Source organism: Aotus nancymaae, unplaced genomic scaffold, assembly GCF_030222135.1.
Source record: "Aotus nancymaae isolate 86718 unplaced genomic scaffold, 86718_ANA_hifiasm-v0.15.2.pri h1tg000019l, whole genome shotgun sequence".
NCBI lineage: Eukaryota > Metazoa > Chordata > Mammalia > Primates > Aotidae > Aotus > Aotus nancymaae.
In genome coordinates, this window is record NW_026988431.1 from 16563017 (window position 1) to 16577708 (window position 14692).

General features: G+C 40.0%; 1 protein-coding gene across 5 annotated transcripts in view; it reads left to right on the forward strand.

Annotated features, from left to right (window-relative positions):
- PLD1 (phospholipase D1) overlaps positions 1 to 14692 on the forward strand; it is a 206898-nt gene that overhangs the window by 140943 nt on the left and 51263 nt on the right. For all 5 annotated transcript variants that reach the window (XM_064378643.1, XM_012466706.3, XM_012466705.3 and 2 more), the window contains one exon: positions 11842 to 11952. In XM_064378643.1, the coding sequence (XP_064234713.1) occupies positions 11842 to 11952 (111 nt within the window). The remainder of the gene's footprint in view (positions 1 to 11841; positions 11953 to 14692) is intronic.

A 14692-nucleotide genomic window follows, 5' to 3' on the forward strand; every position in this document is an offset into this window, starting at 1 on the left:
AGATCTGATAAGCTCATGTGTTTATCCCTCATATGTTCAGGTGACCTGGACTCAGGAATCTACAAAGGAAGGATATTTAACAAGATTTACTCATTCATTCATTTATTTAGCCAACATATGTTTACTGAGTGTTGTCTGTTTGCATGGTGGAATCATCAGAGCATACTTGGGTATTGAGGGGGCAGACAGCAAAGGAGTTCTCTGCCTCTGGAAACTTAGCTGGGGAGAGATAGCTGAGATGAATGATTCAGCTAACAGTGCAAGATATGATCTCTGACTAAATGCTGGTGTGAAAGTATGGACCAGCGTACTATAAGAGTTTGGAAATCCAGAAGGACAGAACTGGGTGTCCACTCTAAGGAATAATCCCTGCAGTAACCCATTCGCTCTTAGAGAGGCGCTGATGAAGTTAGATGACATAAGGCCAGGTGGGGGCGTCTGGAGTGCTGGCCTGGTGAATTTGGTCCTGGTCCTGAATGCCCTAGTGAACTTTGGATGTTTAGAAGCATGATACATGAATGTTCTATGAAGATAAATGTAGGAGAGTTTTCCAACCTTGATTTACCTGTGAGATGCTGATAACTATTCAACAAAGATTTCCAAGGACAGATAGTTTTGTAGAGTTTTTTAAATCAGGACTCCTTAGCACCTTTGCTATGCTACAGTGTATTGTAAAAACACTAAGAGGGAATATGATGTGAGCATTTCCCAAGCTTATTTGACAGAGTCTCTTGTTTTATGCATTCTTATCTGTCTCTATCTTTCCAAACAAATAGCTTGACAACAAAAGTTTATACACATGAAGAAATTATTAGAGAGAGAATGAGAGCAAGGGGACAAGTGAAGAGGCAGTTACAGTAATTCTCACACATAATTAAGGCTTAAACAAGAAATGAAGAGAAAGGAGGCCAGTTGCGGTGGCTTATGCCTGTAATCCCAGCACTGGGAGGCCAAGGCGGGTGGATCACAAGGTCAGGAGTTTGAGACTAGCCTAGCCAGGATGGTGAAACTCTGGCTCTAGTAAAAACACAAAAATTAGCCGGGCGAGGTGGCGGGCACTTGTAGTCTCAGCTACTTGGGAGGCTGAAGCAGGAGAATTGCTTGAACCGTGGAGGTGGAGGTTGTAGTGAGTCGAGATCGCGCCACTGCTCCTGGGTGACAGAGTGAGACTCTGTCTCAAAAAAAAAGGAAAAAAAACAAAGAGAAGGGACAAATAGGAGGTACTTTTGAGGAAAGAAACAAAGGGACATTGCAACTAGGAACTAACTGAAAATTTAGGACAGGAAAAAGTTAAAGATAATTAGTTTAGTGTCACAAAGTCTCCAAAGAACCATAGGAACTGTGTCATGACTGGTGGGTCAGGGCACCAATTGAGATCACCAAAGGACTCAGTTAGGTCCTGTTGTACATCTAGTTCTGGGTAATATAAATTTTCCAGCATGATAATGGGTATATTAAAAAAACCCAAAACTGACACTAGGCGGTGCTTCTGGAAATACAGGAAAATTGTCCAGCTAAATATAATAAAATGCGTTTTAACACTAGCAAGTCGGAAAAGCACACAGGTGGTGAGGTATGAAGATGGTACAGCAGCCATGTGGCCTCAGTGTGCCATCCCCCCTCCCCGAGCCCAGTTTTGTCATCTGAAAGCCTTATGTTTGGTGTGAATCTGATCTGAGTCCCTTCAGACATTTAAAGGGAAAATTTTCATTCATCATCTTTAAGACATGAGGGTACCATTCAAAGTACAGGTATTAATGACTTTGTATTTAATCCTTCTGCTATAGTTATGATCCCTCACAAAATAAAACTCAAATGCCCATCACAGATACACTTCTTAGTTTTTAAAGCAGTCAGAATGACATTTATCTATCACTGAATAGAAATAGAAGCCATTGCTCAGAATTTGTACCTTGATCATTAAACTTGTTTCTATGGGTCTTTGAGAGAAAAGGAAAATATCTAAGTAACTTAAAACATCATAGATACATTTAGCCACATGGCAGTGATAAATAGGACAAAAATTAAAAGCAAGTATAAGAGTTAAGAAAATAGGACATCACTGATGAACTCTTAAATTTCAAGATTATAAGATTATCATTTATTTTATTCCTCTGGTCCTCAAAACCTGCTATTTCTATAATTAACTTTCTGTCATCTCAGTTCCTGCAGTAGAATCTCCTCCAGACTGGCTGCAGTTAAGGCTTTGAGTGGGGAATGAATTGCTCCCTTCAGGAGCCCACATTCCTTGCAGCTTCAGGCCCTTGCTTGGCTGTAGGACCCTCAGCTGCCCAGGCCCCTCCCAGCCCTATTCTCAGTTTTATATTTGTAAATTTGCATTGATTTTCTTAAAGAGGCCTCCCCCAATTTTCAACATGTGACACCCAGCAAAACCTGGAGCCCTGCTGGTTTGTAGTAGATGTTTTTCAGAAATGCTGAACTAACTGTAGGTGTGAAAATAGTGGAGGTAGCCAGGAAGTATATCTTTTTGAAGATAAACTCTGAGATGGCCAGAAATTGAAAAAAAAAAAAAATATATCTTCCTGTATTTCTCCTTTTCTGTAAAGTTCTGACCACAGCATTGCTTCACTTTCTACACGCTGTTTACTGGCTGGAATCGTTCTTTATCTTTTCAGACACTATTTTTTTTTTCAAGTCGTGAATGTATGGTGGTTAGAGAGCAAGAGTGATAATCTAGTCCAATCCCAGGTTTTTCAAAAAATCCAGAAGGAGCAAGGAGACAGGGACCTGGCTTTGTGGTAGGCTACTTAATTTTCAAAGGGTTTATTGTCACATTCTCGAACCTTTCAATCTCAGCTATTAGGACAGTAGCCAAATGACTGTTACTCAGTTGAGAAATTTTAAAACATTTTTCCTTAGGATTATTGTTTTTTTGCATAGATTTTAACATAGTTATTATAGCAATACTAAGAAGGAAACGGATTTTTTAATTTTTTGTTTATTTTTAAATCTTTATTGATACATGGTATTTGTACATGTTGGTGGGGTACCTGTGATATTTTGTGACATGCAGGCTGTGTAAGGATCAACTCAGGGTATTTGGAGTGTACATCACCTCAGGTATTTTATTATTTCTGTGTGTTTGGAACATTTCCTCTCTTCCAGTTCTTTTGAAATATCAATACACTGTTGTTAACTATAATCACTCTACTCTGCTATTGAATACTAGGACTTATTCCTTCTAACTATGTTTGTGTTCATTAACCAACCTCTCTTTATCTCCACCATATTCCCTGTACCCGCTCCCACACACCCTTCCCAGCCTCTAGTTTCTATCATTCTACTATCTACTTGCATGAGATTTACCTTTTAAGCTTCCACGTGAGTGAGAACGAGATTTTAACATAGTTGATTGTTCATAACATAACTTATAGGCCACAAGCTTATTTAATTGTGAAGAAAAATATAAGGTAGCAATTAAGGGATAGATTCTAGAGCCAGATTGTGTTAACATCTCAGCTCTGTGACATACGAGCTGTGTAAGCTTGGGAAAATTACTTCACTCTTTAGTATGTTTCATTCATTTAAAAAACACGGATAATGAGAGTACCTACCTCATCGGATTGTGGTGATGGTTAAATTAATGCCTGCAAAGCATTTAGGAGAGTATACTAGTGTGTGTTCCATCAAAAATAACCTCGAAGCTTTCCTTAGTGTTTCAAAAGTTTGTAATGGGCCGGGCATGGTGGCTCATGCCTATAATCCCAGCACTTTGGGAGGCTGAGGTGGGTAAATTACTTGAGGTCCAGAGTTCAAGACTAGCCTGGCCAACATGGTGAAACCCCGTCTCTACTAAAAATACAAAAATTAGCCGGGCATTGTGGCACATGCCTGTAATTACAGCCACTTGGGAGCTGAAGCAGGAGAATTGCTTGAACCTGGGAGGCAGAGGTGGCAGTGAGCAGAGATCATGCCACTGCACTCCAGCCTGGGCAACAGAGCAAAACTCCTCTCAAAAAACAAACAGAAAGTTTGCAACAAGAAGTTAACATTTCTCTGAGTATGTCACCAGGCTAGTTCTAGATAGAAATTTTTATGCCATCGATCTATTGGAATGGGGAGAAAGAATATTTGACATAATAAGGTAAATAATAGATAAAATTCAGGTTATTCTTTGATCTAGAGAAGCACACCTAGTTATTAATTTTTTAATACGAAAACATTGGTCGCACACCACTAGCAATTCCACAGAGGGAGACACAGCCGCCCAGGGAGAGGGGATCTGCAGCAGGCAGTATGGACGCCTGCCCACCAGCATGAATTGCTGCTTCTGAAGAAGGCATCCAGACCTGAGAGCTGACTTCAGCAACTTCCACTGTACTTTTAAAATAATCTTTGGTGTTTCCCCTCAGCTCTGGGCATTCTCAGAAGCCTGCCAAGAGCACTCAGAGAAGACATGGCAGGAAAAGGTGTGGGCAACAAGAGGAAGTGGGAGAGATGGTTCTGAAACTGCTTCTACACAGAGAAAGTGAAAGAACTAGAATAAATTAGTTTCCAGAATGGTCTTAATGCATTAGGTACATTAGAAAGACAGAGGATATTCTATAAAGAGAAGGTGAAGGAACTAGAAAAAACTAGGTTCCAGAATGGTCTTAATACCATCTAAGATGCATTATAAAGACAGAGGATATTCTACACAGAGGAGGTGAAGGAACTAGAATAAACTAGGCTCCAGAATGGTCTTAATGCCATCTAAGATGCATTATAAAGACATAGGATATTTGGCATGCCTATTAAGGTGAAAGAAAATGCTGAATGCTAGCTATATCAGCATTAATATGGGGTCAACACATGGGAACAATCCCTTTTAAAGCTCATAGTAGAAAGCATTCCTTGGACAATCATGCTGAGAATTCCAGAGAAATAACTCCACTGGAATCATGTCTCCAGTCACATTTGTAGGAAAAGAAAGAAAGAAGAAAGGGAGGGAGGAAGGAACAAAGAAAGGAAGGAAGGAAGGAAGAATGAGAAAGGAGGAAAGGGAAAAAGGAGAGAGGGAGAGAGGAAGGGAAAAAAATTTACAGGCAAGTGTAAATGACATCCAAATTATACCAGTGAAAAAAATCATTCTCACACTTGCAATAAATGTCCAAAGGATATTCCAAAGGATCTATTAGATCTCAAAGGACAGAAAAATGTTTTGTATTGCAGAATGGTATGAGAGAATAAAGTGGATAGGTGAAGAATAAAGTGAGTAGGTGGGGGTAAAAAGAATCCACTTTGTCCATTTCCATCGAAGTTACTTACCGTGGGAGTTACTTTCCACGTGTGGGCCAGGCCTTCATGCACTAACACATATGTGAGTGTTACTGTGGGTCTTGGCTGGAAGACCTGATATGAACAGAGCCTTTTCTATGTGCTTGGCACCATGCTAACCCTTTGTGGATTATCTAATTTACATTCAGCAGTCTGTAAGCTAAACTCTTGTGCAACCCCTGTTTCTACAGATGCGAAAACTAAGACTTTGAGAGGTTAAAATAACAATAACTGGTAGGGGCCTGGCACAGTGGCTCACACCTGTAATTCTAGTACTTCTGGAGTCCAAGGCGGGCGGATCACCTGAGGTCAGGAGTTCGAAACCAGCCTGGCCAATAGAGCAAAAAAAAACCCAAGTCTACTAAACATACAAAAATTAGCTGGGCATGGTGGCGGGTGCCTGTAGTTCCAGCTACTCAGAAGGCTGAGGAAGGAGAATTGCTTGAACCCAGGAGGCAGAGGTTGCAGTGAGCCAAGATCGCGCTATTATACTCCAGCCTGGGTGACAGAGACTCCATCTCAAAAAAACAAACAGTAAGTGGTGGAGATGACTCGCTTCTGAGCAGTTTGGCTTCAGTGCCTGAAGTTAATTAGCCATGGAGACTGTTTCCAGTAAAACCAGGATGATTGTAACCACCGGGGCTCTAGCAGAGCAAAGTTTCATGTCCTGTTTGCCTTTGGATATCACCTTCTGTTGCCATAGCCCCAAATCCATCCCCAACTTTTATTTTGTTACTTTCTGGCTCCCAAGAGCCTCCAACTAATACTTTGTTTCCTGGGACTTCTTTCCCCTTAAGTCCTATCCTTCAATAATTATCTTTTCTTTCTCTCCTTCAGCCTCAAGATTAACTTTTCTCTTTTGTTCAGGAAAAGGATCATCCTGTGTGAATAACTATGCACTGTGATAGGAATGGCTGACTCTCGACTAAAAAGTGGCTATGAATAGAAAGAGCTTGATAAGATGAGGCAGGTTCTTGAACTAGGTCAATTTCTTGATGCTCCTTTGCCTGCTATTCTCCTCAGTACGGACTGGAAGAAAAAGGCCCAGGAATCAGAGGCTTCCCTTCACTCCCCAGCCCATACCACGTGTGAGCTCCGACACAGCTGGGCTCTGCTTGTGGAACATAAAAAGTGCTTTTGTCCTAAACAGGCTTTGTTCCATGATTGACTTGGAATCTCAGGGAAATAAAAAGGAATTCATGTATGTGCTGAATTTGTAGGGAATAAAAGCGTCATGGTGAGAGAAAGGAAGGGAATTTGGGACAATTACTAAGAAAGATCCAAAGTTTTCCTTCAGAAAGAAATTTCTGTTATTTAATCCATACATTTGACTTGGGCCCAGAGGATAGAAGGTGATTAGGGATTGTGGTTAAAAAGAAGGCTATGTTTTAAGTTAAAAAATAAGACATAGTACCGAGGAAAATGACTAGTCCAAGTTAGAGTTTTGAGGCTAAACCATAAAATCCAAAATATGCCATTTTTATATACTTTAAAATTATGTATTCAGACTCAAGGTTTGAAAAGTATGGGTTAGATTTGATTCCCAGCACATTTGGGACAGTAAGATAAGCTATATTTTTGCATGTGAGGGAACAGTTTGAGGGTTATCTCAGTTATATTGGTTTAAAACAGAAATGTAAGACAAGTTGGTGAAGTCAGTGAAGAAAATGAAGCGAGTAAATCTTAAAAGGAAATCTCAGTGGCAATGGTAAAAGGCGAAAAAATAAAAAAATGAAAGGAAATCAATCAAAATGGGTGATATGGTTCGGCTCTGTGTTTTCACCCAAATCTTACCTTGAATTGTAATAATCCCCATGTGTCATGGGAGGGACCCCGTGGGAGGTAATTGAATCATGGGGGCAGATTTTTCCATGCTGTTCTCGTGATAGTGAGTAAGTCTCACGAGATCTGATGGTTTTATAAAGGGGAGTTCCCCTGCACATGCCCTCTTGCCTGCTGCCATGTATGATGTGCCTTTTCTCTTCCTTCATCTTCTGCCATGATTGTGAGGCCTCCCCAGCCATGTGGAACTGTGAGTCCATTAAACCTCCTTCCTTTATAAATTACCTGGTCTCTGGTAGGTCTTTATTAGCAGCATGAGAATGGACTAATACAATGGGTTTGACTTATTTGACTGTTGATAAAACTTTCTGGACTATCAAGCATTTAAAGCAGTTAGGTTGATTTTTATATAGCCTCAGGGTTTCCTGTCTGTGGTTCAATGGTCTAGGTAGAGCAAGAAGGAAATTCATATTTTCAGTTTTTCTTGTGATAGGGAGATTTTAACTAATTAGAATAGTAGTGAATAAATGACAATCCCAAGTGATTTTTTTCCTGTGTTGCTCAAAAGATATGTTTCAAGTTTAGCCAAAAATGATGACATTTTTAAATTAATGAGTTTTTATTGTGAGTAAAGCATATGGGCTTAGACTCAGGCAGTGGGATAGATGATGCTGAAGCCCCTCAGGAGGTGGGCAAGCCCTCATACTTGATGGTTTTATAGGCATCAGGGAGTCCCCCTCCACTTTTTTTATGCTCTCCCACAGGTTGATACATTGATACATAAAACGGTCTTTTTTTTTTTTTTTTTTTTTGAGATGCAGTTTTACTCTTGTTGCCCAGGCTGGAGTGCAGTGGTGTAATCTTGGCTCACTGCAACCTCTGCCTCCTGGGTTCAAGCGATTCTCCAGCCTCAGCCTCAGCCTCCCGAGTAGCTGAGATTACAGGTGCACACCACTAAGCCCAGCTAATATATATATATTTTTTTTTTGAGATGGAGTTTCGCTCTTGTTACCCAGGCTGGAGTGCAATGGCACGATCTCAGCTCACTGCAACCTCCGCCTCCTGGGTTCAGGCAGTTTTCCTACCTCAGCCTCCTGAGTAGCTGCGATTACAGGCATGCGCCACCAAGCCCAGCTAATTTTTGAGGTTTTAGTAGAGACAGGTTTCACCATGTTGGCCAGGCTGGTGTCAAACCCCTGACCTCAGCTAATCTGCCCACCTCGGCCTCCCAAAGTGCTGGGATTACAGGCATGAGCCACCGTGCCTGGCCATAAAATGGTCTTCTTTTGGCTTGAAGCTTTACATATTTTAAACATTTAAATCCTTCAGATAGAGAAACATTTACCACTATCCTTCACGAAAAAATGGCAAATATGTGACCTTCAGGCTTTCCCTTCCATGAAAGCCAGTGAGGATCAACCTCTGATTTCTTCCCCAGCAAGCCTGCTTTCAACAATCACTCTTAACACAGTTGTCCAGGAAGCTACTCTGAATCTATTAGACTTCATGTGCAAGCTGATATCGACACAATCCTCCTACTGTGTATCTTATGTGAATGAGTTTATTGAGTCATAGCAAATTTTAAGAGTGAAAAAGGAAAGTATAAGGTTTTTGGATTTGAGGGAAAAACTCAGATATTACCAGCAAGAGTGGGTTATAAACTTTGCCTATAACTTTTTACAGAGGTAGACATACTATAAATAGAACATCTAGTACCAAGTGTCACATACCATTATTATCACTTTGTGTTTATCATGCCATTTTTTCTTTACAACAGCTCTGGGGGATGGCGAGAGGTCTCAGTTGTGCAGTGGAGGAAATTGAACCTCCATGATATTTAAATGACATGTAAATGCTCTTTCACCTTGGACAAGTCATTTAAATACTGTAGAGGTTCCATCCGGGCGCAGTGGCTCACACCTGTAATTCCAGCACTTTGGGAGACTGAGGCGGGTGGATCACTTGAGGTCAGGAGTTCAAGACCAGTCTGGCCAACGTGGCAAAACCCCATCTCTACTAAAAATACAAATATTATCTAGGTGTGGTGGCACATGCCTGTAATCCCAGCTACTTGGCAGGCTGAGGCAGGAGAATTGCTTGAACCTGGGAGATGGAGGTTTCAGTGAGCCGAGATCATGCCATTGTACTCCAGCCTGGGCCAAGAGAGCAAGACTCCATCTCAAAAAAAAAAAAGTCATGGAGTTTCCCTTCTTTCACGTATATGCTGCAATTGTATACATTGCCTCCAGAGTTATATAGAATTACATTAGGATAGCATGAGAATCTTCTCAAAGTAGCCTGCATTTTCAGTGCTATGTTCCTTAGCAACAAAATTAAACATGAATTTGAGTGGACTAAGAATTAAAACTTCTATTTCTTCAACGTTTGTTATTTCTACCTAATGAACAATAATGCAGCTCCTTGGAGATTATGTAAAATCCAAATATTTTTCCAGTATGGATAATATTTATCTAAATTTTCCTTATGAGTTTTCTTCTGTATTTAATATATTCATGTTGACAACTTTTGAAGTTTTGTTGTACACATTCATCTGATAATTTTTGTAATGCTTTGATTGAAGATACTTTGTAATAAATACCTCATACTGGATAAAGAACACTACTGAAGATGGCACAGTCAGTGATTTTTAGTAAGTGTGAGTTTGGCATTTAATGGCCTTATGGTTGGAATTTTAAAGTTATTGATTCAAATAATTTTACCAGGCCTTTTATATATAGCAGACATAGAACTGATTATGTATTGGATTGCTTTGTATATTCCTAATGAGTATGGGACAATTCTTTTTATTTTCAATATCAGTTGACCTCATAAGGGACAGTTTTAACATTCATTTCAAACCAGAAATAGCAAGTCTATTTTTATAGTAATTCTTCTGTGTGTCATGGTATTGTTTAAGCACCTACTAGATGCCAGCATCATACTGCAATGCCAGTTAGAATGCTGGAAAAAAATGATGACCGATGGTTGCTGAGTGTAGAAAACACCTTCCTTCTGTGTTTTCTAGTCCTCTGTCCTGTACACAGCATCCCTGACACGACCTGCCACAGCTCAAATGCATCCTCTAATGCTCATTAATAATAACACTTATAACCACTTAATAGGTACCCGGCCTCCTGCTACACATTTCATAGGAATTCACTTAATCCTATGACCCTATAAAGTAGAAATCCATTTTATAGAATGAAAATCTGAGGCACAAAGAGGTTAAGAAACAGGACCACGATCAACAGCCAGTAAGTAGTTGAACTGGGCTTCAAACCTAGACAGTCCTCCCCTGCATCGGCGTGTTTAGTCTATATTCAGGTGTCTGAGCTAGAAGAAGCTCGAGTAATCCAGCCCGAAAGGTGAGTGTCTGCAGAGACGAAGGCAGTGTGAATGATGAGAAAGCGGCAAATCTGAGAAATCCTCTGAAGAATAAACAGAAGTAGATGTGACATTGAATATAGACTCTAAGGAGAAGAGGCATGCCACAGAGCCCCCAGGGTCACTTACTATAAAGACTAATAGAATGATGGTATGCCCCTGGCCAGTGGGTATTTGAGATGGGAAATGGTTTAGAGAAAAATGTCATGAGCTCACCTTTGATCTGTTTAATCTGAGGTGATGGGATCAACTCCAAATTGACTGGTATGACACACAGGTGATGAAATGGCAAAACAGACCGTGTGGCATGGTAGAAAAACATAGGCTATGGAACGAAAAAAAAAAAGCAAGTTCAAGCTGTGATGCTGATGTTAGCCCCTCTGTGACACCATGCAAGTTTCTTTGCTTCTTTGAGTCTCGGTTTTCTTTCCTGTGATTGGTTTCCTTAATTATGCCATTAGAAAGTTTAGACTAAAGTGGCATGCCATGGAACAGACAGCTAATTAAAGGTAGAATGAATATTACATGTTTAAATGAACTACCTTTTAGAATGTATTAATCCGAACAATAGATATTTAGAAGAAAAGGAGTAATCACATTGTTAAGTCAGAGTTAGGATGGCCATACCATATGGTCCAAACCAGGACTCCCCCCGCCCTTTTTTTTTTTTATGAGATGGAGTTTTGCTCTGTTGCCCAGGCTGGAATGCAGTGGCATGATCTTGGCTCACTACAACCTCCACCTCCCAGATTCAAGCAATTCACTGCCTCAGCCTTCCCAGTAGCTGGGACTACAGGCTCCTGCCACCATGCCCAGCTAATTTTTGTATTTTTGGAGAGATGGGGTTTCACCATCTTGGCTAGGCTGGTCTTGAACTCCTGATGTCATGATCCACCTGCCTTGACCTCCCAAAGTGCTGGGATTACGGGCATGAGCCACCGTGCCTGGCCAACTAGGACCCTTTTAAGGTGCTCTGAATAAATGTACCAGAACAACAGGGATTCTGGTGTAATTGTGGGACTGTCATAGGGAAGGAATACAAATAGTTACCATACTCACAGCCACCAGTAGAGGTGCTTCTGAAATAGTCTTTGTAAAAACCACAATTTGTGGTTTCCAATTTTGAATGAAAATCATCCTGGTTGAAAGAGGGTATATTCAGGATGTGATTTCCAGCTGAGGACCTTCATTATGGGCTACATCCAAGGACCAGTTCTTTTCACTCCTCTTCCTTAGCAGCATTCCCTGCCCCACTACTCTCCTTTGGTTCACACATGACACTCAAGCCACTGTAATCATTCAGTTGTCTGGAAGAAAAGGGAGTGACTTCATTGTATTAGTATATCTGGTGTCCTCTCCCTTGCTAATATTTGTTCATTTCTGATTGCTGCCTTGTAGTTGCTCCGCTCTGCTGCTGATTGGTCTGCTGGTATAAAGTACCATGAAGAGTCCATCCATGCCGCTTATGTCTACGTGATAGAGAACAGCAAGCATTATATCTATATCGAAGTAAGCCCTGCTCATGTAACTTTGTATGAGAAACTGCCTTTCCTTAAATATCATGCAGAGATTTCAGGGTCCCCTAACATAGGACCTGTCATATTAATAAATACATTTTTAGATGTGAAACGTGCTGGAGAAGTTCTGGTTCATGTCACCTGAATTTTGACCTCCCAAGCATACCTGGAATTGGCTCAGCATTGTCATCAACTCAAGACTCTATTGGGAGTCTCCCAAATTCTTGCTATTAAGATGTATCAGCAACTCACTGTGATAGTGTTAGAGAGAAATACCCCAACATGAATATGTAGGTTTTGATTTGGCTTAGGTTGAAGGGTTTAAGTGTGAAGGAAGTTCTGTTTCAGGAGAGCACACACAGGGGTGAGTTGCTAAAACAGAGCCCACTGGATTGCCACTGGTTTGGACGTGGTGGAGTAGGGAGAGTGCAGGGAAAAGAACATGGAAAAGGAAGATGGGAGAACATTAAGAGCAGGTACCAGCTTCTTCAATCCTTTGTGAACTACTCTTCAATACGAAGCTTTTTTTCATCCCAGAGTTTTCAGAGTATATGAGAAAATCTGAGGACATTGAGTTTAGTTTCAGAACTTAAATTACTCTTCAAAGTGGATATAAAAATAGTTCAGAGAACTTGAAGAACCCTGAAAAAATAAAAAGTCCCAATAATGGAAAAAATAAATCAGGGCATATTTTCCTTCTTTATTTGAGTCTTTTCTTTCCCAGTGAATTTTTTTTAAAGTGTGTAGAGAAATGAGTTAACTGGAGAAAACCATTCTAGCCCTGCTTTTCTTCCCCTTCGGTCCTGGCCTTCTCCCGCTCTGCACAGGAAAAATTCATTAAAGATAAGCAGGGAAGAAATAGTAGCTTCATTTGTTTCTTGAGCCTGAGTAGAGAAGCCTAAGTTAAATATAATGTATTAGCTGGCTAAATGCAGTGTGATATCCTGAATGGTATCATGCAATAGCTGTAGGACATTACTGGAAAAATGAGCAAAGTCTGCATAAAGTCTGGGGCTTAGTAATGCCATTAGTGTAATTAATTTCAACAATTATACCATAGAAATGTAAAGATGTGAAGGCCGGCTCATCTGTTTCCCAGAATCATTTTGCTTCATCTCTTTTCAGTAGCATTAACATCAGCTTTTCTGGCCAGGTGCGGTGGCTCACGCTTGTAATCCCAGCACTTTGGGGGACTGAGGCGGGCAGGTCACCTGAGGTCAGGAATTTGAGACCAGCCTGCCAAGATGGTGAAACCCTGTCTCTACTAAAAATGCAAAAAAATTAGCCGGGCATGGTAGCAGGTACCTGTAATCCCAGCTATTCGGGAGGCTAAGGCAGGAAAATTGCTTGAACCTGGGAGGCAGAGGTTGAAGTGAGCTGAGACTGTGCCATTGCACTCCAGCCTGGATGACAAAAGTGAGACTCCATTCCAAAAAAAAAAAAAAAAAAAAAAAATCAGCCTTTCTTCTTAATGTGATCATAGTATTAAATGACGTCAGTAATGCCATGTAGGTATACATAGTTGGGACATAGACCTGGTTGACACTTCTCTAGTCAAGATAAGCAGCCTTCACCCGATTCTTCCAAAAAAGAAGTAAAGGACGTGACATGTAGCCAGTCTGTGTATACAGCTGCCGAGGAATGCTAAGCTTCTTTATAATATGAATTCACAAAAAGAAACATGGTTTAGTTGCCACTGAGATTTTGATTGTTTGACGCTCGAAGGTGAAGCACATCCTCAAAAGACTTTCTGTACCTTGTCTTCCTGTAAGTTTATCTTCTGGAGGCATTTTAATTTATGCACTTAAGTATAAAAGCTTATATAGTCATAAAAATAATAATGCTGCAAAGGGATGATAATTATGAGTAGTTGTATATATATCTCTTTACCTTGAGATAATTAGCAAGTAGTACTTTGTAAAAATTATAAATTACAGGTGTGTTATAACAATCTATTTTGTTTGAACACACAATATTCACAATATTTGCACCAAGTTTTTATCATTCTTTTATGCACAACAAAATCTTTTGCACTGTTATGATAATGTTGTACCTGGTTTTCTAGTAACTGTTTTAAAGACTATTTCATAGATATATAAATAGCAGAAGTACTTAGAGGAAAAAAAAACATTTCTTTTTCCATTTTATTAACTGGCTTATATATATATGCATCATACAAAAGACAGTTGAGGCTACTCGAAATAGAAGTTCAGAGATAATAAGAGACCCAAACAAACAAGACAAGGCGAAAGCACATACCAGCAAATAGTGGAGAAAGGGCGGAGAAAACTACACCAGGTTTTTGCCATCTACCCTCTTAAAAAAGCAAGCGTAGCATGAAATAGAATGTTTTCCAATATAGAATTTTAAATCATAAGCATTTATACAATGTGCGAATCTGAAAAAAACTAATTTCCCTATTGATTAAATTTGCAATGTTCCTAAGTATTCTAACAGTGTAATTTAGAAAATCACCTATAAGGAATTCTCATGGTGAGATAATGGTGTAGCTTTCCACTTCACTAAGGTTACAGGTTACATGACCTGGAATCAGATGCGATCCAGAGTGAGATGAGGCCGCCTTTATTCTGTGCCATTGACTTTCTTGATGTGATTTCAGTGATCAGAACACATCTGCTGTGTGAAACATTTTTTCAAAATATCAGTGTAGTTTTTTGTTATTTACCATATTGTCCTTATGGATACTGCTAAGAAAATAAAGACTAACATGA